The sequence below is a fragment of the Myotis yumanensis genome, unplaced genomic scaffold (genome assembly GCF_028538775.1).
Source record: "Myotis yumanensis isolate MYYU_CA2020_CCGP unplaced genomic scaffold, mMyoYum1.0.hap1 SCAF_11, whole genome shotgun sequence".
Taxonomy (NCBI): Eukaryota; Metazoa; Chordata; class Mammalia; order Chiroptera; family Vespertilionidae; genus Myotis; species Myotis yumanensis.
The window spans coordinates 34461224-34484688 of NW_027223762.1; the positions used below are offsets into that span (position 1 = coordinate 34461224).

At 39.7% G+C, this 23465-nt stretch overlaps 1 protein-coding gene across 2 annotated transcripts; it reads left to right on the forward strand.

Annotated features, from left to right (window-relative positions):
- Positions 1 to 350: 350 nt before the first annotated feature.
- PEX13 (peroxisomal biogenesis factor 13) lies at positions 351 to 22871 on the forward strand. 2 transcript variants are annotated; one of them, XM_070429284.1, is made up of 4 exons: positions 351 to 469; positions 12843 to 13537; positions 17256 to 17381; positions 20457 to 22871. In XM_070429284.1, the coding sequence occupies exons 1-4, from the start codon at positions 378 to 380 to the stop codon at positions 20753 to 20755; spliced, it is 1212 nt and encodes a 403-aa protein (XP_070285385.1). In that variant the 5' UTR covers positions 351 to 377; the 3' UTR covers positions 20756 to 22871. The 2 variants fall into 2 exon arrangements, with proteins under 2 accessions (XP_070285385.1, XP_070285386.1); XM_070429285.1 differs by lacking the exon at positions 351 to 469 and adding an exon at positions 1830 to 1882.
- The last annotated feature ends 594 nt before the right edge of the window (positions 22872 to 23465 follow it).

Genomic DNA, 23465 nt, shown 5'->3' on the forward strand with positions numbered 1-23465 from the left:
AGTGCGGGGGACAGAAGTCCACGCCTGAGCGGATCTAGTCTCAGAGAAGCTGCCGAGGGACTCCGGACCTCTAAGACATTGTAGCCGCTGCCAGAAATGTCGATGAGCCCTTGACTTTATCAGGAGGTTTAGAAAGGAAATTCTTTCTTTGTCAAATAAAAAGAAAGCCTCTTTCTCTCTCATGGGTTAGTGGCATCCTCCTATCTTCCTGTTCCAGCTGGCAAAGCCCCACACGCCACGTGCTGGCCGCACGGGTGGACGGGGTGGATGGCTCGGCGCTCTGCCCGTCGTGCCTGGTGCGCGAGCTGTGGGTGCGCCGGCGCCGGGAGTCCCAGCGCTCAGCTGCTTCGGAGCGCAGCGCAGCGCAGGCGGAGGAGATGGCGTCCCAGCCGCCGCCTCCCCCGAAGCCCTGGGAGACCCGCCGGATTCCGGGGGCCGGGCCGGGGCCAGGACCCGGCCCCGCTTTCCAGTGAGTGTGGGATACTTCAGGCCGCGAGTGTGGTGGGCCGGAGCGGGGCCTTGTCCGGAGGCGGTTGGGGCGGTTGTGCGGGCGAGGTTCCCCTCCCCCTTTTCCCCCAGCCCCAAGCCTTGAAGGGGGGTCGGGGCGGGGGTCCTGGGGCAGCTTTGTTGTCTGACCGCAGTTTCTGACCCGTGGACTGTTGGCGGGACGGCCTCCAGGGAGCTGTCTTCTGGGTCCTGGGGCTTGGAGTGAAGGGGGAGGCTTCCTGCCCCTTCTGTTTGCGGGACACCGTGGCGCCCGCTGGGCCCCCGTGCAGCGGTGGACTTGGCCGTAGCGGGTGAGGGTGACGGCCGCCCAGCCCCGGCAGGAAGGGGAGCAGAGCCTGTCTCCAGCTCTGAACGGCCTCCCGGGTCGTTGGAGGAAGCCCAAAAGGTCCCTTTGACGCAACCGGGACCTCAGCCTGTTACACACTTGGCGTTGTTTTCCGGAATCGCTGTGCAGTGGGTCGTGCAGAGATTTGGAGAAGCGACTTGGCAGCGGGAGTTCTAAGGCCTATGGATGGCCTTTATGCGCAAAATAGTGTGTGGTTTTTCTAAGGCCTGTGGTTTTTTTAAAAAAATATTGAATGGATTTACAACTCAGAAAAGGTTAAAATAGTATGAGAGAGAGAGAGTTACACAGCCTTCTATGTTTGTGGATTTGGACATCCTAGTTCCGATGATGAAACTGGAATGTCACATAACCTAATACATAAAAATCCCCGACGTACCGAAAAGTATTTCCCCTGTGCTCTAAACCCTTGAAATAATTTATTTAAACGGTATGGTGCTTGAACACAACAGCTACTTAATGATAGCTACTTAACAAGTAATAAGCTTTAATTATGCTGTTAAGCTGGGGTGACATTTTCTACTACCTTTTTAATGAGTGATTTGACTTCCTAAAAATGTGGACTGTTTCTTAGGAACAGGGAGGTTTTATTCTTGCATCTCTTAAAGTTCTGTTTATGTAAAATTAACCATTTCCCACTCTGTTTTCATTGTGAATTATTTTAAATATGTAAGAGACCTGTGGAGAGTAAGATAGTGAATACGTGTGTATGCATTCCCTCCCGGCTTTAAAAAATAATATTTTGCCAGATTTGTCTCAGATTCCAAAAAAAACTAAAATTAGAGAGACAGATAAACCCTCCCATTCTGTTTCCTGCAGTAACTACTGTCCCTATTTGGTGTGTAGTGTACCCAATAGCTTTTATACTTTATCTTATATTTCACTACTTAGCCTTGTGCATATATATATATTTTTTTTTTTAAATATATTTTATTGATTTTTTACAGAGAGGAAGGTAGAGGGACAGAGAGCTAGAAACATCGATCAGCTGCCTCCTGCACACTCCCCACTTGGGATGTGCCCGAAACCAAGGTACATGCCCCTGACTGGAATCGAACCTGGGACCCTTGAGTCCACAGGCCGACGCTCTATCCACTAAGCCAAACCGGTCAGGGCAATGTATATATATTTTTTCAAACTATCATTTTGCAAAATGTGTTTCCAGTTAATCCTATATAATAGAAGCCTAATATGCTAAGTGTCCAGTTGGCTGTCAATCTAAGCATAATATGCTAATGAAATGCTAAGGCGGCTCAACCACTCGCTATGACAGCACTGACCACTAGGGGTCAGACACTCTGACGGGTAGGTTAGCTTGCTGCTGGGGTGATTGGGACTGAGCGAGATAGACTGGACATACCCTGGAGCCCTCCCGCAGTCCCTCCCTGGCTGGCCAACCTCCCACATCCCTCCCTGGCCCTGATCGTGCACTGGGCCTCTAGTATTATATATAAATATTATTTATTTTGAGTTTATCTTGTTCATACATATAGCTGTAGCTTATTTTAATTGCTGTAGGATAGTCTGTTATATAAAAACAAACTTTATTTGCTCTGTTGTAGATTTTAAAGTATTAGTTGGTACATATTAAAAACTGCTGCAATGAACATTCTTGTGCCTTTCTCCTTTTCCACATTTCCAATGGGTTTTCTAATGTGTTACTGTAAGTGGAATTGCTTGGAAGGGTGTTTATCTTCAAGTACTATTGCCAAGTTGTTCCCCAAAGTGGTTATATATTAGTTTTTCCTTTCACTAGCAAGGTATTCTGTTTTTCTACAATCTTTCCAGCACTTGATACTGTGGGGCTGTAAAAAATAACTTCTGACCTTTTTAAGTTCTAGCTGGGCTAATGATCCAATTAACAGAGACATTAATAGCAGAAAATGTACAAAATTTATTACAGATATGCATGTGGGTGTGCCATAAGAATATGACACACAAAGAAACATTGGGCAGTTTATATGCCATTTTAGACTACGGAGAAGTGGTGCTGGGGGGATGGTTTAGGACTTTAAAGGGCAGGAAAGCAATTCACATGGAGATGGAAAAGCAGATGTTTGGTAAATAAATGTTTACTGGGCCATCTTTAACAATAGGATACTGAGAGGACTTTGAATAAATGGGTCTTGCTAGGTTCCTTCATGGCTATCACACACAGTAGTTTATCTTAAACTCTAAGTATCTATGATGATATCTCTCTTCCTGGAGCAGATCCTCTATCGAAATTCTTTTTAGCCAATTAGGGGAAGGTCAGTGTTTCTTTCTGTCTTTTGTCCTTAATTACCAGCTTAAAATCAATATCCCAATAGGCTTATTTTGGGGTAGCAAAATTTAGTCCCTCTCAATGTTATTTTTTTTAGTACTTTCTTTGCCAGTCTAATGGATGTGAAATGCTATTTCACCTTTATACTTCTCTGATTAGTCATAAGATTGAGCATTTTTTTGAAAGCTTATTCACCATTTGAGTTTTTTCTGTTGATTTTCTTTTTGCCCACTTTTCTTTTGGCTTTATCTTTGTTTATTAATTTGTAGTAGTAATTTATTGTTCATACTAATTCTGTTTTCTTTGTTTTTAATATCTTTCCGTCTATGGCTTATCTTCTTTATATTCATGTTCATTTATGTTTTACAGGTACTTTTAATTTTAATATAGCCAAAATGTTCATATTCTTTGTGCTTTTTGTGTCTTGGTTAAGAAATCCTTTCTCTTCAAATCAGGAAAATTTTTCTTTTAAATGTTCTTTTCACATGTATGTCTAATCCACCTGGTACTGAGTTTGTTGTACAAAATCATTGTGAAATAGGGAATCTAATTTCTTTCCATGTGGATTACTGATTGTCCCAGTACCATTTATTCATCTATTCCATATTAGTTTATAATGCCATCTATGTCATCAAGTTTTCCTAAATGTGTGGTTCTGATTGCCCCTAACCTGCCTCTGTCTCGGCCTCACCACCATGGCTTTGTCCAGAAGGTCTCCCGGTCTAATTAGCATATTACCCTTTTATTAGTATAGATTGCTTCTACTTTATTTTTTTTTTTAATTAAATCTTTATTGTTCAGATTATTACATTTGTTCCTCTTTTTTCCCCCCATAACTCCCCTCCTTCCAGCTCCCACCCCACCCTCCCCCCTCATTCCCCACCCACTGTGTTCATCCATAGGTGCATGATTTTTGTCCAGTCACTTCCCGCATCTCCCACACCCCTTTTTCCCCCAAGAATAGTCAGTCTATTCCCTTTCTATGTCCCTGATTCTATTATAATCACCAGTTCATTCTGTACATCAGGTTATTTATTCACTTGATTCTTAGATTCATTTGTTGATAGATGCATGTTTGTTGTTCCTAATTTGAATCTTTACCTTTTTCTTCTTCTTCCTCTTCTTAAAGGATACCTTTCAGCATTTCATATAATACTGGTTTGGCGGTGATGAACTCCTTTAGCTTTTCCTTATCTGTGAAGCTCTTTATCTGACTTTCAATTCTGAATGATAGCTTTGCTGGATAAAGTAATCTTGGTTGTAGGTTCTTGGTATTCAGCACTTTGAATATTTCTTGCCATTCCCTTCTGGCCTGCAAAGTTTCTGTTGAGAAATCAGCTGACAGTCGTATGGGTATTCCCTTGTAGGTAATTAAGCCTCTTTCTCTTGTTGCTTTTAAGATTTTCTCTTTGTCTTTTGCTCTTGGCATTTTAATGATGATGTGTCTTGGTGTGGTCCTCTTTGGATTCCTTTTGTTTGGGGTTCTCTGCGCTTCTTGGACCTGTAAGTCCATTTCTTTCTCCAGGTGGGGGAAGTTTTCTGCCATTATTTCTTGAAATAGGTTTTCAATATCTTGCTGTCTCTCATCTTCTGGCACTCCAATGACTCTGATATTAGTCCGCTTAAAGCTGTCCCAGAGGCTCCTTACACTATCTTCACACTTTCGGATTCTTTTTTCATTTTGCTTTTCCAATTGGGTGTTTTTTGTCGAATCTTTGGTTTGATTATTGTACTCCTCTGGTCTGCTATTGGGTATAATATTCTTTATTTCAGTCCGTGTATGCTTACTTTCTAATTTCTTTATCGTAGCATCGAGGGTCTCATTAGTTTTCGTGAGGCTCTGCACAAATTTATGGCAAGCCCTCAAAATTGCGATTCTTAGCTCCATATCCTCCATTTCTGTCATGTTTCTTTGTCTCCGCATCTTTTATGCTTTCTTGGTGCACCCCCTTGTGGTCTCTGTGCGCAGTCTTGTTCTAGCCAAGCCTTAATTGTTGTAGTTAACACTAGAGGGATTTGACCCCCAGGCCGGCTGGCTATAGGAATCAGCTGTACGGAAAACGTCTGCCTTCTGGGGAGGCGCTAATCCAGCCTTTGCCTGAGGCGATCGGCAAATGGCTGTGCGCAGGCTTTGGGCGGGGCGGGATCAACAGGGCGGGCGGAGGGAGCAGTTATGGCCACGCTCAGTCCCGTTCCCAGAGGCTCTGCTTCTCAGAACCCCGGCAGCCGCTGCAAACCTCGGAGAGAAAGTTGCCCTCAGGTTCCAACTGATGCCGGATAATCCCGCTTCTCCCGTTTGAGTCTGGGTCCCTAGAGACTCGCCCGGATCTGGAGCCCAGAGTCTGAGACTCACTCCCGACAGAAAACGACAACCGAGCCCTCAGCCACCAGCCTGCTTTGCGCGCGCACCTCGGTACCTTTGTATTTTCCACACTGCGCCGCCTCTGAGCCTCGATTTGCTGTTCTCTTTCCTTCTAGTTGTAGAGTCTCTCTTCAGCCAGCCTTCCTGTGGTTCTGGGTGATGTCCGTTCAGTCTTTTAGTTGTATTTTTGAAATGGTTGTTTGCGGCAGCGGTCTCCGGTGTTTACCTACGCCGCCATCTTGGTCTCCTCCTTTTATTAGTATAGATTGCTTCTACTTTAGAGCTAGCTGCTTTATCAAAACCTGAATATACTATACTATTTGGCAGTCTGATGGCCTTTTTTAACGTTTTATTCCATTTTTTATGATATAATATAAAGTAAACAATATTACCCATAAATTATTCTTGGCAAAAATGTTAAGATTCTTTTATATATATATTTATTGATTTCAGAGGGGAAAAGAGAGATAGGAACATCAATGATGAGAGAGAATCACTGATTGGCTGCCTCCTTCATGCCCCACACTAGGGATTGAGCCTGCAACCCAGGCATGTGCCCTGACCAGGAATCGAACCATGACTTCCTGGTTCATAGATCTACGCTGAACCATTGAGTCACACCAGCTGGGCTTCACTGATTCTAATCAAACATTTAGAAGCAGTCTTTAGTTTAACTGGAAATATAGAGGATAGAGGTATACTTAAACAACATTTTTGGAGAAAACATCTAGAATGTGGGGCATTCTAGAAGAAAACTGGCTGGACTCTTCAAAAAGTCAAGGACATTTTTTAAAAAGGAGTTGTTCTAGTTTAGAAGAGAGAAGGAGACAACCAACTACAACATGTAAACCTTAATTTAATTTTTGTTTAAAAAAAAAATGACACTGAGCACACTATTTTGTCAAACTGATATTTTCTTGATAGGAAAACTTTATCTGTGAAGAAGGGATGTGCTGATTTACATTATGGTGCAAGCTCCTTATCTGGTAGATTAGCCTTTTGAATAGCAGTGGCTACAGGATGATTGGGGAAGAAAATATCCAGAATGAAGCACAAAGTGACAAAAGGACAGAACATACAGAAAGGAAGGGAAGAGATTTAGGGGATGAAGTAAGGTATAATTTACAAATAGAAAATAAATGAACAGTCCTGTAAGTCTAGGGTATTCCGAAAAATGTATACACACACTTTGAATAATTATAAAAGCAGTGTTTATTAAAATACATTTTCAAAATTGAGCTATCACCTAGCTGTTAAAGTGTGTATACTTTTTGGGGGACACCCTTATTAAAGCAGTGCTTCTCAAAATATTTGTGTTAATGCCAGTACATTTGTAAATTACAGTAAAAATATCATAGCAGTATCAAATTACTTAAACATTTAACCTCATTTTCTGTACTTTTAATAGATTCATACAAATGGTTCATAAATTAGCACTGGTCCACAGAACATACTTTAAGTAGCATACTACTAAAGAAATAGAATTCATAATTAAAATCCTTCTTACTAAGAGAATTCTAGGCAGGCTCATATGAATTTACAGGTAAATTTTACAAATTTTTAAAGAAGAAATAAATATACAAACTATTATAGAAAAGAAGGAAATATTCCTCAATTCCTTATAAAAGGCCAATTTAACCTTGATACCGAAACTTGACAAAAACAAATTAGGGCATTCTGTTATGAAAGTAGATACAAAAATATCTTCAATAAAATACTGGCAGAACAACAAATCAGGAGTGATGAGAAACCAAGATGGCAGCATAGGTAAACACCAGAAATTGCTGCCTCGCACAACCACTTCAAAAATACAACTAAAAGACAAAACGGACATCATCCAAAACCACAGGAAGGCTGGCTGAGTGGAAATTCTACAACTAGAAGGAAAGAGAAAAGCACACTGAGACTCAGAGGAGGTACAGAAGTAAAGTGCAGAGGTACGTAGGCGCACGTGGAAAGGGCTGGCAACTGAGGACACGGTTGTCTTTTTCAATCAGGAGGGAGTCTCAAGCTCCCGACTGCTCTGAACTCCAGTTCCGGGCGAGTCTCTGGGGACCCAAACTCATACGGGGAGAAACTGGACTGTCTGGCATCAGTCGGAACTCGAGGGCGGCTTTTTCTCAGAGGTGCTTGGAGCGATTACCAGGACACTGAGACACGGGGCCTCTTAGGGTAGGACTGAGGAGCAGCTATAGCTGCTTGCTCCGCCCTATTGATCCCCTGAGACCCCGCCCCACCCAAGCTGTGCACAGAGGCTTTTGCATATGAAAGGCCTGGCCCTTTGCAATCTGAAAATTACCTAACAAACTGCAGCTGGGTCAGAGAGACCCAGAACTTCCAAAAATAAGGCCCAAGGCCCCACAGCAGTTTGCATTGCTTCACAGCTGGGCCTCATCTGGGCACCTCCAAACCTCAAACAAAGAAGAGGCATCTGCAGATCTCTCCGTAGCTCCTGCTGGGTAGCCTCAGGCAGAGGCTAAATTAGCACCTCCTTAGATCCAAGAGCCAGTGTACCCAGTGGTCAGAGAGGGACCATCCAAATTACAACTCCTCAGATCCATAAGGGACACACTCAGGGGGCAGACCCAGTGAGCACCAAAGCCCCACTGAGGCAAGTCTTGCCCCAGAGGGTGTCTCCAGCACAGAAGTTCTCCCACTGCAGACACAGCTGATTCTCACAGCCAATTGGCCTGGAGGTCAATTCCTCCCAGTGATACCTACAACAATCAAGGTTTAACTACAACAAGACTGTGCACAAAGCTCACAAAGAGGTACACCAAGAGTGTCCACCTCAGGTAATTGGGGAGGCTGAACCACTGGGCCCTATAGGACACCTAGCACAGAAAGCCACTCTATCAACACAGGGAAGCATAAAAAATACAGAGACAAAGAAACAGGTCACAAATGACAGAAATGGAGGAAAGCAAACTACTGGATATAGAGTTCAAAACCACACTTTTAAGGTTTTTCAAGAATTTTCTAGAAACTGCTGATAAATTTAGTGAGACACTCAAGAAATCTAGTGAGACCCTCGAGGTTATGAAAAAGGACCAACTAGAAATTAAGCATACACTGACTGAAATAAAGAATATTACACAGAGATTCAACAGCAGACTAGAGGATCGCAAGAATCAAGTCAAAGATTTGAAATACGAAGAAGCAAAAAACGCCCAACCGGAAAAACAAAAAGAAAAAAGAATCCAAAAATATGAAGATAGTGTAAGGAGCCTCTGGGACAGCTTCAAGCATACCAACATCCGAATTAGGGGGGTGCCAGAAGAAGAGAGCGAGCAAGACATTGAAACCCTATTTGAAGAAATAATGACAGAAAACTTCCCCTCCCTGGTGAAAGAAATAGACTTACAAGTCCAGGAAGCACAGAGAACCCCAAACAAACGAAATCCAAAGAGGACCACACCAAGACACATCATAATTAAAATGCCAAGGGCAAAGGACAAAGAGAGAATCTTAAAAGCAGCAAGAGAAAAACAGTCAGTTACCTACAAGGGAGTACCCATATGACTGTCAGCTGATTTCTCAACAGAAACTATGCAGGCCAGAAGCGAGTGGCAAGAAATATTCAAAGTGATGAATAGCAAGAACCTACAACCAAGATTACTTTACCCAGCAAAGCTATCATTCAGAAGTGAAGGTCAGATAAAGAGCTTCACTGATAAGAAAAAGCTAAAGGAGTTCATCACCACCAATCCAGTATTATATGAAATGCTGAAAGGTATCCTTTAACACATTGTTTGCAGGTAGTAACAGGTGGCTCTACTACTTACAGTCAACGTAAAACGTATAAATACGTTTCCCGCATACAATGTGTTAAGAGGAGGAAGAAGAAAAAGATAAAGATACAAATTATGAACAACAAATACACATCTATCAACAAGTGAATCTAAAAATCAAGTGAATAAATAATCTGATGAACAGAATAAACTGGTGAATATAATAGAATCAGGGGCATAGAAAGGGAGTGGACTGACTATTCTGGGGGGGGGAAGGGATATGGGGGGTGCAGGAAGAGACTGGACAAAAATCGTACACCTATGGATGAGGAACCGGGGGGGAGGGGGACCGGGTGGAGGGGACCTATGGGGGGGGGGGAAAGAGGAACAACTGTAATAATCTGAACAATAAAGATTTAATTTAAAAAAAATAAAAAACCAAAGGGGGAAAAAAAATCAGGAGTATATCATGGCTATTTAGTTTTACTTCAGGGATATAGGTTGGCTTTAACATTTGAGAATTAATGTATTTCATCATCTACACTAATAAAATACAAACATGCAAATGGACCGTACCTTCGCTACACCTTAAGCCACGTCCACCAGCCAATCACAGTGACTATATGCAAATTAACCCAACCAAGATGGCGGCCAGCAGCCACGGAGCTGGAGCAAGCAGGAGGCTTGATTGCCCTGGCGATGGAGGAAGCCAAGCTTCCCGCCTGCTCTGGCCAGCTGTGGCCTCCATGCAAGGCAACAAAGTTTCAATTATAGAAGATAAATAAATCCCAGATACCTGCTTCCAGCCAGCCTCCACTGGGAGCTTGGGTGGTTGGGGGCCGTGGCCAGCCTGAAAACAGCTATCAGCCCCTCACCCAGGCTGGCCAGGCACCCCAGCAGGACCCCCACCCTGATCTGGGACACCCTTCAGGGCAAACCAGCCAGCCCCCACCCATGCACCAGGCATATAATAAAAGGGTAATATGCACATTGACCCTAACAGCAGAACAACTGGGAATGACTGGTCACTATGACACACACTGACCACCAGGGGCCAGACGCTCAATGCAGGAGCTGCCCCCTGGTGGTCAGTGTGCTCCCACAGGGAGAACTCTGCTCAGCCACAAGCCAGGCTAACAGCTGCCAGCACAGCAGTGATGGTGGGAGCCTCTCCCGTCTCCTCAGCAGCACTAAGGATGTCCAACTGCAGCTTAGGCCTGCTCCCCGCTGGCAAGTGGACATCCCCCGAGGGCTCCTGGGCTGCCAGAGGGATGTCTGACTGCCAGCTTAGGCCCGTTCCCCCCAAGGAGCGGGCCTAAGCCAGCAGGTGGACATCCCCCGAGGGGTCCCAGACTGCAAGAGGGCACAGGCTGGGGTGAGGGGACCCCCCCCCCAGTGCACAAATTTTTGTGCACCGGGCCTCTAGTCCTATATAATAAAAGCCCAGCAATCAAACAGTGGAACATCCAGAATGACCAGTTGACCAGTCCCTAAGATGCCCACTGACCACTAGGGGGCAGATGCTCAACACAGGAGCTGCCCCCTGGTGGTCAGTGTGCTCCCTCAGTGGGAATGCTTCTTGGCTGACCAGGATGAGCAGCTGCTCTCTGCAGCGGGAGCAGCTGCTCAGAGGTGGGTCCACAGCTGCTCGGCTGACCTGGATGAGCAGTTGCTCCTGCTGCAGCCACTTGGCTGACCTGGATGAGCAGAGCTCCCACAGCAGGCCAATCCTTGCAGGCCATACCTCCCACCAGTGTACGAATCCCATGCAGCGGGCCTCTAGTTAAGAGAATAAAGGAGAAAAATCATAATCATCTTGATGGTGAGAAATTATTCAGTAAAGTTCAATGTTTATTAATGGTAAAAACTTTTAACAAACAAATAGAAAAGAAACTACTAAATTTACAACAAACCTATAGCAAACAATACATAATGGTGACCTATTGAAAACTTTACTTTGAGATCAGGAATGAGACAAGGATGCCTGTTATTATCACTAGTCAAGATTATGCTGCATGTCCTAGATGCAAAACCTTAATAATTAAAGCTGTAAGGATTGAAAAAGAAGTAATAAGCCTATCAGTATTCACATTCACTATGACTGCAAATCTTAAGAATCTAGAAAATCCAAGAGAAGAATCCAAAACAAGGTTGCTGGATACAAGGACCATATTTTTTAAATCAATTATTTCTGCATAAGTAACAGTGAAATTTTAGAAAGACATCATGTACCAAAAAATAAATAGAAATAAATCTAAAGGAAGACCTCCATATAATAAGCTATAAAACATTACTGAGAGTCCATAAAGTTATTTTTAAAAACCACTTTTGAGAAAAATCTTTAAAAGCCTTGGCTGGTTTGGCTCAGTAGATAGAGCGTCAGCCTGAGGACTGAAGGTTCCCGGGTTCAATTCCAGTCAAGGGCACATGCCCAGGTTGCGGGCTCGATCCCCAGTAGGGAGCTTGAGGAGGCAGCCAATCAATGATTCTCATCGTTGATGCTTCTCTCTCTCTCCTCTCTTCCTTCCTCTCTGAAATCAATTTTAAAATATATTTTTAAAAAGCTAAATAAATGAAACATATATTGTATTAGTGGGTTGAAACTCTCAATATTATAAAGACATTGATGACCTCAAATTAACCTGCAGATTCAATGTAATCCCAAAGAGAATTTCAGTATGGTTTTGGGTGGGGAGAGTGGGATACAGAACTTCAAGTTCTGATTCTAAAGTATACAGGGAAATTAAAAGGATTAAATAGCCAAGACACACTTTTCTTTTTTTTTTTTTTTAATCCTCACCGGAGGATATGTTTTTCATTGATTCTAGAGTAGCAATTCTCAACCTGTGGGTTGCGACCCCTTTGGCGGTCGAACAACCCTTTCACAGGGGTTGCCTAAGACCATTGGAAAACACATATATAATTACATATCGTTTTTGTGGTTAATCACTATGCTTTAATTATGTTCAATTTGTAACAATAAATTGGGGGTCACTACAACATGAGGAACTGTATTAAAGGGTCGCGGCATTAGGAAGGTTGAGAACCACTTCTAGAGAGAGATGAAGGGAGAGGGTCAGAGAGAAAGAAACATAGATGTGAGAGAGAAACTTGATTGGTTGCCTCCCATACATACCCCGACCAGGGATTGAACCCTCCACCCTTCAGTGCATGGGACGACACTCCAACCAACTGACCATACCGGCCAGGGTGAGCCAAGACACTTTTGAATATGAAGAACATTGTGGGAGGATTTGTCTTATTGGACATTAAAAACTACTATAAAACTGTAGTAATTTTGATAGTGTCATTTGGGTACAAGTATGTTAGGACAATATCTAACAACCAACCCTGAGAAAATGGACAAGAGTCTTAAAAAGAAAGTACAGATTGAAGATAGTACAAATAATGGTAGCATAAGTAAACAAGAAAATAAGAGTTATTTGGCTATTTTATTTTATGCATTTTGTCTTAACACTGAAATTCTAAGCAACTGGATATTAGAGACTCTTCCTTACTCTTAACATATCTTCAGTAGAATCTCATAACACTAGATATCGGAGGTGTTTAATAGTTCATTTGAATTGAACCTATTGTGTTTAAGTTACTATTTTGAATTTTGTTTGTTTGTTTTAGATCTGCTGATTTGGGTCCTACTTTATTGACAAGACCTGGACAACCAGCACTTACCAGAGTACCCCCACCTATTCTTCCAAGGCCATCACACCAGACAGGAAGTAGCAGTGTAAACACTTTCAGACCTGCTTACAGCTCATTTTCTTCAGGATATGGTGCCTATGGAAATTCGTTTTATGGAAGCTATAGCCCTTATAGTTATGGATATAATGGGTTAAACTACAACCGCCTCCGTGTAGATGATCTTCCGCCTAGTAGATTTGTTCAGCAAGCTGAAGAAAGCAGCAGAGGTGCATTTCAGTCCATCGAAAGTATTGTACATGCATTTGCCTCTGTCAGTATGATGATGGATGCTACCTTTTCAGCTGTGTATAACAGTTTTAGGGCTGTATTGGATGTAGCGAATCATTTTTCCCGATTAAAAATACACTTCACAAAGGTTTTTTCAGCTTTTGCATTAGTTAGGACTATAAGGTATCTTTATAGACGGTTACAACAGATGATAGGTTTAAGAAGAGGCTCCGAGAATGAGGACCTATGGGCAGAAAGTGAAAGAACTGTGGCTTGCCTTGGTGCTGATGACAGAGCGGCTAACTCAGCAAAATCTTGGCCAATATTCTTGTTCTTTGCTGTTATCCTTGGTGGTCCTTACCTCATCTGGAAACTGCTATCTACCCACAGTGATGAAATAACAGGTAAGAGTAAGAGAACAGGTTCTGAAACCACATAACAATCTCAAATTTCAAGAATAGATTTGTTACATTAACATTCTTTATATTTATTTGTATTTAATATTTTTGATCCAGTTATATTTTTAGTTCAGAACTTCAGAACTGGAAAAGAATATATAGCAAAAACAGCTTGTTGATTTATTCATTATTCCCTCAGTATAACAGTATACATTACCTAACTACTATTTACAAGGTGCTGAATTTGATGCTATGGGGTATACATAGAACATAATTCCCTTTTTTCTAAAAGTCAATTGGCAGGGAGATGAGTAAGACACATATACAGGTAATTGTGATGAGGCAGAAAGAGTGTGGTAAGGAATAAGGACAGTTGGGGAAAGATAGGATTTATTGAGCCTTTTTTATATAAAAGACACTACTAAGTATTTTGTATATTTTATCTCACTTAATTTTTACAATAATCCTAAGAGATAGGAATTACCTTCATTTTACAAGGGACAAAACTAAAGTTTAAAGAAGTCACTTGCCCAAGATCACATCTTTAATAAAGTAGGACTAGAAACAAAACCAGGCCTGTTTGTTTAGTTCCTTCTCCACCAACTGGTATCGAGTGCTATCTCAATTTAGAAAAGCGAAGCTGGTTTTTTGGGGGCAGCTATTAGTATCCCAGAAGTAGCATTTAAGTTAGATTTTTGAAGGAAGGTAACATTTCATCAGTTAGGTAGGGAAAAACAGACTGTGAAAGGCACATACATACATGGAACAGAACAGAGAACCCAGAAATTGACCCAAGCCATTACGCTCAATATTTGACAAAGGAGGCAAGAGCATACATTGGAGTCAGCAGTCTCTTCAATAAATGGTGTTGAGAAAATTGGACAGATAACATGCAAAAAAATTAAACTAGACCACCAACTTACATCATACACAAGAATAAACTCAAAGTGGGTAAAAGGCTTAAATATAAGTCGTGAAACCATAAAAATCCTAGAACAAACTATAGGCAGCAAAATCTTAGACATCTCTTGTAGCAGTATATTTACAGATACATCTCCTAAGGCAAAGGAAACTAGGGAGAAAATAAACAAATGGGATTACATCAAAAATAAAAGGCTTCTGCACAGCAAAAGAAACTTTCAACAAAATGAAAAGAGAGCCCACTGTATGGGAGAACATATTTGGCAATGATATATCTGATAAAGGGTTAAAATCCAAAATATATAAGGAACTCATACAACTTAACAAAAGGAAGACAAACAATCTAATTTTAAAAATGGGCAAAGGACCTAAATAGACACTTCTCCAAAGAGGACATACCAAAAGACATTTTTCATATGTCTCTTGGACATACCAGATGGCCAAGAGACATATGAAAAAATGCTCAAACCCACTGAATATTAGAGAGATGCAAATTAAACATCACTGAGGTATCACCTCACACCTGTCAGAATGGCTACCATCAACAAATCAACAAATGAAAGTGCTGGCGAGGATGTGGAGAAAAGGGAACCCTAGTACACTGCTAGTGGGAATGCAGACTGGTGTAATCATCATGGAAAACAGTATGGAGTTTCTTCAAAAAATTAAATATGGATCTGCCATTTGACCCAGTGATCCCACTTCTAGGAATATATCCTAAGATACCCGAAGCACCAATCAGAAAGAATGTATGCATCCTTATGTTCATAGCAGCACAATTTACAATAGCTAAGATCTGGAAACAGCCCAAGTGCCCGTCAGTAGATGAATGAATAAAAAAGCTGTGGTACATTTATATCATGGAATACGATGCAGCAGTAAAAAAGAAGAATATTTTACCCTTTGAGACAGCAGGAAGGACTTGGAGAGTACCATGTTAAATGAAAAAAAGTCAGAGAAAGACAAGTATCACATGATCGCACTCATGTGGAATCTAAGGAACAAAAATAAACTGATGAACAAGAGTGGATCCAGAGATATGGAAGCATGGAACAGTGCAGAATCTCAGAGGGAAGGCGGGGGAGGGTGAGTGGGAGGAAGGTCACCAACCAAAGACCTTGTATGCATATATGCATGGCCCATGGCCACAGACAATAGGGTGCTGAAGGCCTGGGATGGGGTCAAGGGCAGGTTGGAGGGGGTAAATTGGGGGGGAAAGGGGACATGTAATACTTTCAACAACAACAAAAAGACTGTCAGCTTGAATAAAAGTACATAGGGAATATGATATTGAGCAGCTGTCCTATTGCATAGAATGAAAGGATAATAAGGTTGAAGGCTAATAATGGAAGCTCTTAATCTTCATTTAGTAAGGAAAGGATGTGTTTTTTTGTGTGTATGGTTTTTTTAAGCAAACTTACACACAATGTTCTAAAGAGATTAGTCTGTCTCAAAAGTTTGAACTTCGGGGTCCACTTATATGCTGATTTTTTTTCAGTAAATACAATCAGCCCTTTGTATCTTCGGGATTTGAATCCATGGATTCAACCAGCCATGGATCGAAAACAGTATTTTCTCATTCCCAACCATTGATGAAAAATACTGCTTTTCATTTATTGTTAGTCAAATCCGCAGATACAAGGGACGGACTATAGAGTCAAAGATATACATGGACTTTGGACTGCACGGGGGTCAGCTCTCCTAACCCCTGCATTGTTCATGGGTCACCTGTGAAAGTCAGGGAGATAGTGCCATAGGAAGAGAAATAAAAGTGCTGCAGAACCAGGGTTAGGAAGTGGGGTCACAGTGCTACCCCAATCAGGAAGCTTCCCTTAAGGAGGTGAGAGATTAAGGCCTGCAGCTATTTGAGGTGTAGGGAATAACAAAGGTATGTAAGTGGTAGTGTGCCTGGCATGTCATGTGAACAGCAAGGAAGTCAGTGGGAAAGAAGCAAAGTCTGAGTAGCCAGAGATGAAGGAGGGAAGAATACAGTGTTTTGGGATCTCCATGCAAGTGCAAAGGAAATGTCCATATTTCAAAGTCCATTGAACTATGCAAGTAAGAAGTTTCCACTTAAATGATTTTCATTTGGAAGTGAATTAATCTCTAATGTAATGGCATGACATACATTAATACAAAAGAAGAATTTAACAGAATTCTACTCTTTGTCTACTTATGGATGGATATACTCAATTAAAACCGAAAGTTCAGTGAATTAATATCAGGATTTGTCAGTACCTGTCTGTATGAAAAAATATTTTCAAAGATGAAATACCTCAGATCTTTTTATGTATGAACATTAACAGATGAACATTTGCACTTGATATGATGATAGGAAGCACTATAGTTAAACCCCAAAATATCCCTCCCACCCCCAAAATCCCATTCTTCTCAGTAGAAGACCTGTATTATAAAAAAATAACTCAATTTTTATTACATTTTGAGTTTTGTCAAAAAATTTATGGAAAAGTTTTTTCTTTCATTAAATAAGTACAATATCTTCAATTAGCCTCATGACCTGCAAAGTCTAAAATATTTACTTACTGTCTGGCCCTTTATAGAAAAAGTTTGCTAACCCTTGGCCTAAAGTAAGGGAGCTAGAATTTTGAGCTTGAAGAAAAGGGAAAAGTTCATAATAGATATTCTTGTGAACTGTTGACTTTACATCGTGTTAATTATAGAATGTAAGGGGTAGCTTTTTTTGACAAATTTATGCAACATGCAAACCAGAGCCAGTCAAATATCTTCATCTTTTGTTTGTAAGTTTTACTAACCTAATTTTAATTCTTAATTTGGTTTATAGACAACACCAACTGGGCAAGTGGTGAGGATGACCATGTAGTTGCTAGAGCAGAATATGATTTTGCTGCCCTATCTGAAGAAGAAATTTCTTTCCGTGCTGGTGATATGCTCAACTTAGCTCTCAAAGGTAACAAAACATGAATAAATTGATTTTATCTGTGAATTTTTTGAATTTGTAAATGTATTAAAAACTGCAACAAAATATTGGTTATTATTAGTTAACTCAGAAGTAATTACTAGGATTTCACTTTTCATGTCTATTTTGAACTTTCAAATCTGGGTGGTGGGGGAGAAATGGCCCAAATAGTGGTTTTAATAATATTTAACTGATATAAGGAAAGAGCTTGTTTATATCATCTCTTCTAAACCCAAAATGCTTGAAGTCCAAACTCTTAATCGCTACACAAAAACGTGAGGCAAACGCTAAATGTAATAAATATAACAAACCAAAGAAATTATCTAGCATCATTTAAGTATCCCTTTCCTCCTTTGAATGCTGGGGCTGTTACTGCTTTTTTTTTTTTTTTTTTTACTTGAATAGTGCTTACTTCAGAAACTTCAACATAAATATTTTAGGAATTACTGTCATGAAATATTTGGACCAGGTCACCAACAGTTTTTAACAGGTCTAGATAAAGTGGCTTTTTTCTTCGGCTATCTCCAGTAATGAAAATCAGAATTTTTGTTGATTTACAAAAAAAGATTCTTTGTATGTTTATGAGGATTCAGGTTTGCTACAAAAAGTCACATTGTTGGTAAAGATACTAGTAATAACAATAACCTCTGTCATTTATAGAATACTACTTACTATGTACAAGGCACTATACTTTACATGTTTTACTTAACCCTTATAATAATAATGCTATAAAGTGCCTACTGTTACCTTGTCCTTGTTTTAGACATGAGAAAACTAAGACTCAGAATTCTGAGTAAATCGTCCAGAATCGCAAAACTAAGATGTGGTAGAGCTGGACTATGAATGTAGGTTTATCTGACTTTGGAACCACTTTGGCTGTTTCCCCTGCGGTCTACTAAATGGGAACTTTAGCCCAGCGGTCGCCAACCTTTCAGACCTCACAGACCACCAGCGGCCCACCCTGATTGCCAGCCAGGCCGAGGGACCCCACCCATGCATGAATTCGTGCACCAGGCCCCTAGTATGTAAATAATTTAAAATTTTAGATCCAGTTTGCTAAATCTCTGCCGCATCCCCTCATACACAAAATCTCACCTCTAGCCATTATATTCATGTTTTCCATCTAGTGAAAAATCACATCTTACTATTTTGAATTTCAAAAGAATGAGTTCTTTATAAGATGTCTTTTTTCTTAATATATATTTTTTAATTTAAATATATTTTTATTGATTTCAGAGAGGAAGGGAGAGAGCTAGAGAGATAGAAACATCAATGATGAGAGAGAATCATTGATTGACTGCCTCCTGCACATTCCCTACTGGAGGGGATTGAGCCTGCAACCCAGGCATGTGCCCTTGGCTGGAATCGAACCTGGAACCTTTAGTCCTCAGGCCAATGCTCTATCCACTGAGCCAAACCAGCTAGGGCTTTTAATATATTTTTATTGATTTCAGTGAGAAAGGGAGATAGAAACATCAATGATGAGAGAGAATAATTAATCGTTGATAGGCTGCCTCCTGCACGCCCCCTACTGGGAACCAAGTCTGCAACCCAGGCATGTGCCCTTTACTGGACTCTAACGAGGGACACTTCAGTCCATAAGCTGATGTTCTATCCACTGAGCCAAACCAGCTAGGGCTATAAGATTTCTTGATGTAGATAAGATCAATAGAGATAGTTTTAATCTAAATAAACAATAAAAAAGGTTTCTTTCAATTACATTATAATAATTCAGAAAAATGTTAGAGCTCAGATTAGCCTTCTACTAATATTGTCTCTTAACACATTGGCTTTGCTTCTTTGCTTTCTTCCATTACTCAAGTAAAGTATGTTTGTGCACTTAGAATAAAATCTGTCACAGACATGGTTAATTTGTTTCTTCTTTTTTTATAGCATATTAAACACTAAAATGTCATATTGTGTCTAAATTATAATGTTGAACTAAAACTCTAGTGTTAAACAGCTTTTTAAAGACATGGATAAAATAGGTGGAAGAATACCAAAATTAAAAATTGAATATATTAAGTAATCTTTCCTACTTTAAGCTTAGGACTCAGCGGTTCTCAACCTGTGGGTCGCGACCCCTTTGGCGGTCGAAGGACCCTTTCACAGGGGTCACCTAAGACCATCCTGTATATCAGATATTTACATTACGATTCATAACAGTAGCAACATTACAGTTATGAAGTAGCAACAAAAATAATTTTATGGTTGGGTCACAACATGAGGAACTGTATTTAAAGGGCCAGAAGGTTGAGAACCACTGGCTTAGGTTATTGCTTTTAACTTTTTGTCAAGGTTGGAGATAACAGAGGTCTTCATTTTTGGATTAAAATTAACATTCACTGTCTTCAGGATTGTTCATCACAATCACATAGAATGAATTTTATATTTTGGCCAAAGGTATGTAAAGAAAGCTGGCTGCCCTGGCCCGAATTTCTCAGTGGTTAGAGCATTCACCCTCGAACTGAAGGTTGGATCCCTACCCTGCTCTGGGTGCATGCAGGAGGCAACCAATCGATGTGCCTCTGTCCCATCGATGTTTTTCTCTCTTTCCCTCCCTCTTTCCCTTCCCCTTCTCCTCCCCCCCCCCCCCCCTTTTCCTTCTTCCACTCTCTCTAAAAAGTCAAAGGAAAAAATATCCTCAGGTGAAGATTAATAAAAATTAAAAAAAAAAATTAAAAAAAAATCTGGCTTATGTAAGGTATACATTTATCTTCTATACTTACCCCTGAGTTACCCTATTGAGAAGGATTGAGAAATCCATTTCTCAAATTCCAATTTAAAATATGAAAGACAATGATGTTAGTTTTCAGCTTTTGGGGTAGCTGAATCTCCTTACTCTATGAATGGACAAACTAATATAAGCTTTGTTCTTCAAGGTTGAAAAATATTTAGTAATTATAAAATGTATAAATTATAAGAAGGGACCTAGAACTGTTAAGTCTATCATTTGATATTGAATATATGTGTATATGCTATTTGTTTATATACTTTATTATATAACTGTAACACAGCTTTTACTTAATTATGTTATAATTACAAGGCTGTCTTTTCTTTCATCAGAACAGCAACCCAGAGTGCGCGGTTGGCTGCTGGCTAGTCTTGATGGTCAAACAACAGGACTTATACCTGCTAATTATGTCAAAATCCTTGGTAAAAGAAGAGGTAGAAAAACACTGGAATCCAGTAAAATTTCCAAGCAACAACAGCCTTTGACCAACACAACACTAATTAAAGGAGCCACAGCTGCTGATTCTTTGGATGAACAAGAAGCTGCCTTTGAATCTGTTTTTGTTGAAACTAGTAAGGTTCCAGTTGTACCTAGTTCCACTGGAATAAGTGGAGATAAACAAGATCTTTGATATCTTTCATGTTAGCCTGCAGTTGAACTATAGAATACTTTTTTAAAATTACTTCTTATATAGGAATTATTCTATAGTCCAATGAACACACTTATTGCTATTCCAGGTGTTTTGCTGCTAGAAATTGTTAAAGTGGTACACTAGTATCTTGGTCTAGTGACCTGGTTACATTTTACAAGTTATTGGGCCACAAGGATGTTTGTTTCACCTAGATTTTAAGATTATGAAAAATGTTTTATTTTCATCTTATTTAAAACCTATGTTTATTGCCTGACCCAGTTGGAAAGTTGTCCTATACACCAAAAAGGTTGCAGGTTCAATCCTGGTCAGGGTACATACCTAAGTTTTGGGTTCTGTCCCCATTTGGGGCACATAACAGAGACAACTGATCTCTCCCTCTTTCTCTTTTACTTTCTCTCTCTCTCTTTCTCTCTCTCTCTCTCTCTCTCTCTTTCTCTCTTTCGCTTTGTCTCTAAAATCAATAAACATATTCTCAGGTGAGGATTTTTTTAAAAAGTAAAACCCTATGTTTACTGAAGGAGTAAGAGTAATGAACTACAGAATATACTATTTGCTACAGTGGAGATTATTACTGTTTTTAAAATTCTACATTAATTGTCTTGAAATCCTCAGAAATTGAGTGCTAATATATGAAAACAGGAAAAAAGGCTAATTTTTTTTTTACAACTTTAATTATATTGAATAATAAAAATTTTCTGATCTGTATTACATTCAGTCTTGGGTTTGTTTTAGGCAATAAAATGTTTTTGCCCACTAACAATTGATACCATTATCATTTATTGTGTTTTTAAAAATTTATCCTGGAAAGGTCACTAGAAGCATTGTGAAGGAGATGATTCTAGAGTATATTTAGCCCTAATAGTTTTCCCTGCTACTAAAAAGGCTGACATTTATTTTTCTTACAGATTATTTTCATGTCTTCTGAGGAACAAATAACTTTTTTCCCTTTACAATAGGACTAGTTTTCATCCTGGATGGATCAGGATATAGGAAAGATTTCCTTTCTCTTTCTCCAACCAGGACTCAAGTCCTTGGAGTTTGTGCATTATGATATAGTCAATCCTAGCATTTAAAATCTTTTCATAGATTCTCTTCTCACTAATATAATTACTTTTCTAGAGTACATATTCATTCAGGCTGTTCATTGAAAATATACTTTATTTTAGGTTTAAATTTTACTACTTGAGACTATAAATAAAATTCTGAATTGCCATTTAACATATGATAAAGCTATTTGATTTTTTTGTTTAATAATGACTTTATATACAGTTAAATTTCACAATATTTACACACAAAATTGGAAAATTTGTATACTTGCTGTGATTATACTATGAAATAATACTATCAGGAATACAGGTGTACAAGAATATATTCACAGGTATAGTATTTCCCATTTTGTTCTAGTGGAGGTTCTGCTTTGTTATAGAGTAATTAATAGAAATTTTATTCTTGAAACAAATTTTTGATAAATTATTAAATTTGGTGTTGAGACATCTGAACTGAATGCTGTAAGTGAAGTGAAGAGGTGAAATGTTGATTCAGTCTATTTAGGTTAGAAAAGGTGAGTCTTTACAATAGAATTTGTGACTGGTATTAAAGATGTAGAGGGGAAAGAGTATAGCACAGAATGAATAACGAATAATTTCACTTTTCTTAGAGTGTTTATTGTAATCTTTTTTATTATGACAGTTTTAGTATACTTTTTTTAGATGATATTAAATGTAATGTTCAAGGCTTCAATATTGTTATTTTTAGGAACTTATTTAAGGAGTACCACTTTACAGAAATTACTAAAACCAAACATTTTCAGTTAAATAAATTAATAAATCACAAATTACAATAAGAAAACAGGTTTTATTTACAGTTTTTTTTCTGATTTTATCAGTTTAGAAAGGAAAAGGTAAAAAGACAATTTTCATGTTTTAACATGTTATTTATGTACTTGATTTAGTCTTTCAATTTGTCATAATTACACATTTACTTGAATCTAGCTGTCCTTTATCTTTAATGGAAAAAACAAATTGAATGCAGTTAAAATTTTATTTTTAATTGTGAAATTACTTTTATTGGACAAATAAAAATACATTAAACTTGAGTGACATTTTTTTAAGATAAACTGTTAACTCTATTTGCAGGATTGGAATTTATATAAAAAGTCTCTATTTTTCACACTGGCCGGTGTGTGTCAGTGGTTAGTAGTCTGCCCTCGAACTGAAGGGTCTTGAGTTTGATTCCCAGTCAAAGGTACATCCCTGGGTTACAGTTTCTATCCCCAGCCCAGGTCGGGTGAGTTCCAGAGGCAATCAGTCGATGTGTCTCTCTCACATCATATTTCTCCATCTCTCTCTCCCCTTCCTCCCTCTCTTCCTTCCACTCTCTCTAAAAATCATTGGAAGCTCTAGCCGGTTTGGTTCAGTGGGTAGAGCATTGGCTGTGGACTGAAGGGTCCTGGGTTCAATTCCGGTCAAAGGCACATACCTCAGTTGTCGGCTTGATCCCCGGCCCTGGTCAGGGCGTGTGCGGGAGGCAGCCAGTCATAGTGTCTCTCTCACATCAATGTTTCTCTCTCTCTGTTTCTCCCCCTCCCTTCCACTCTCTCTAAAAATCAATGGGAAATTATCCTTGGGTGAAAATTAACAACAATAAAAAGTTTATTTTTCTTCATATCATTGTGTATACTAACAATTGC

Coding starts and splice junctions, on each gene's coding strand:
- PEX13 (XM_070429284.1), top strand. CDS start 378: ATGGCGTCCCAGCCGCCGCCTCCCCCGAAGCCCTGGGAGACCCGCCGG. Junction 470..12,842: donor GGACCCGGCCCCGCTTTCCA/GTGAGTGTGGGA, acceptor TGTTTGTTTTAG/ATCTGCTGATTTGGGTCCTA. Junction 13,538..17,255: donor CCACAGTGATGAAATAACAG/GTAAGAGTAAGA, acceptor TTTGGTTTATAG/ACAACACCAACTGGGCAAGT.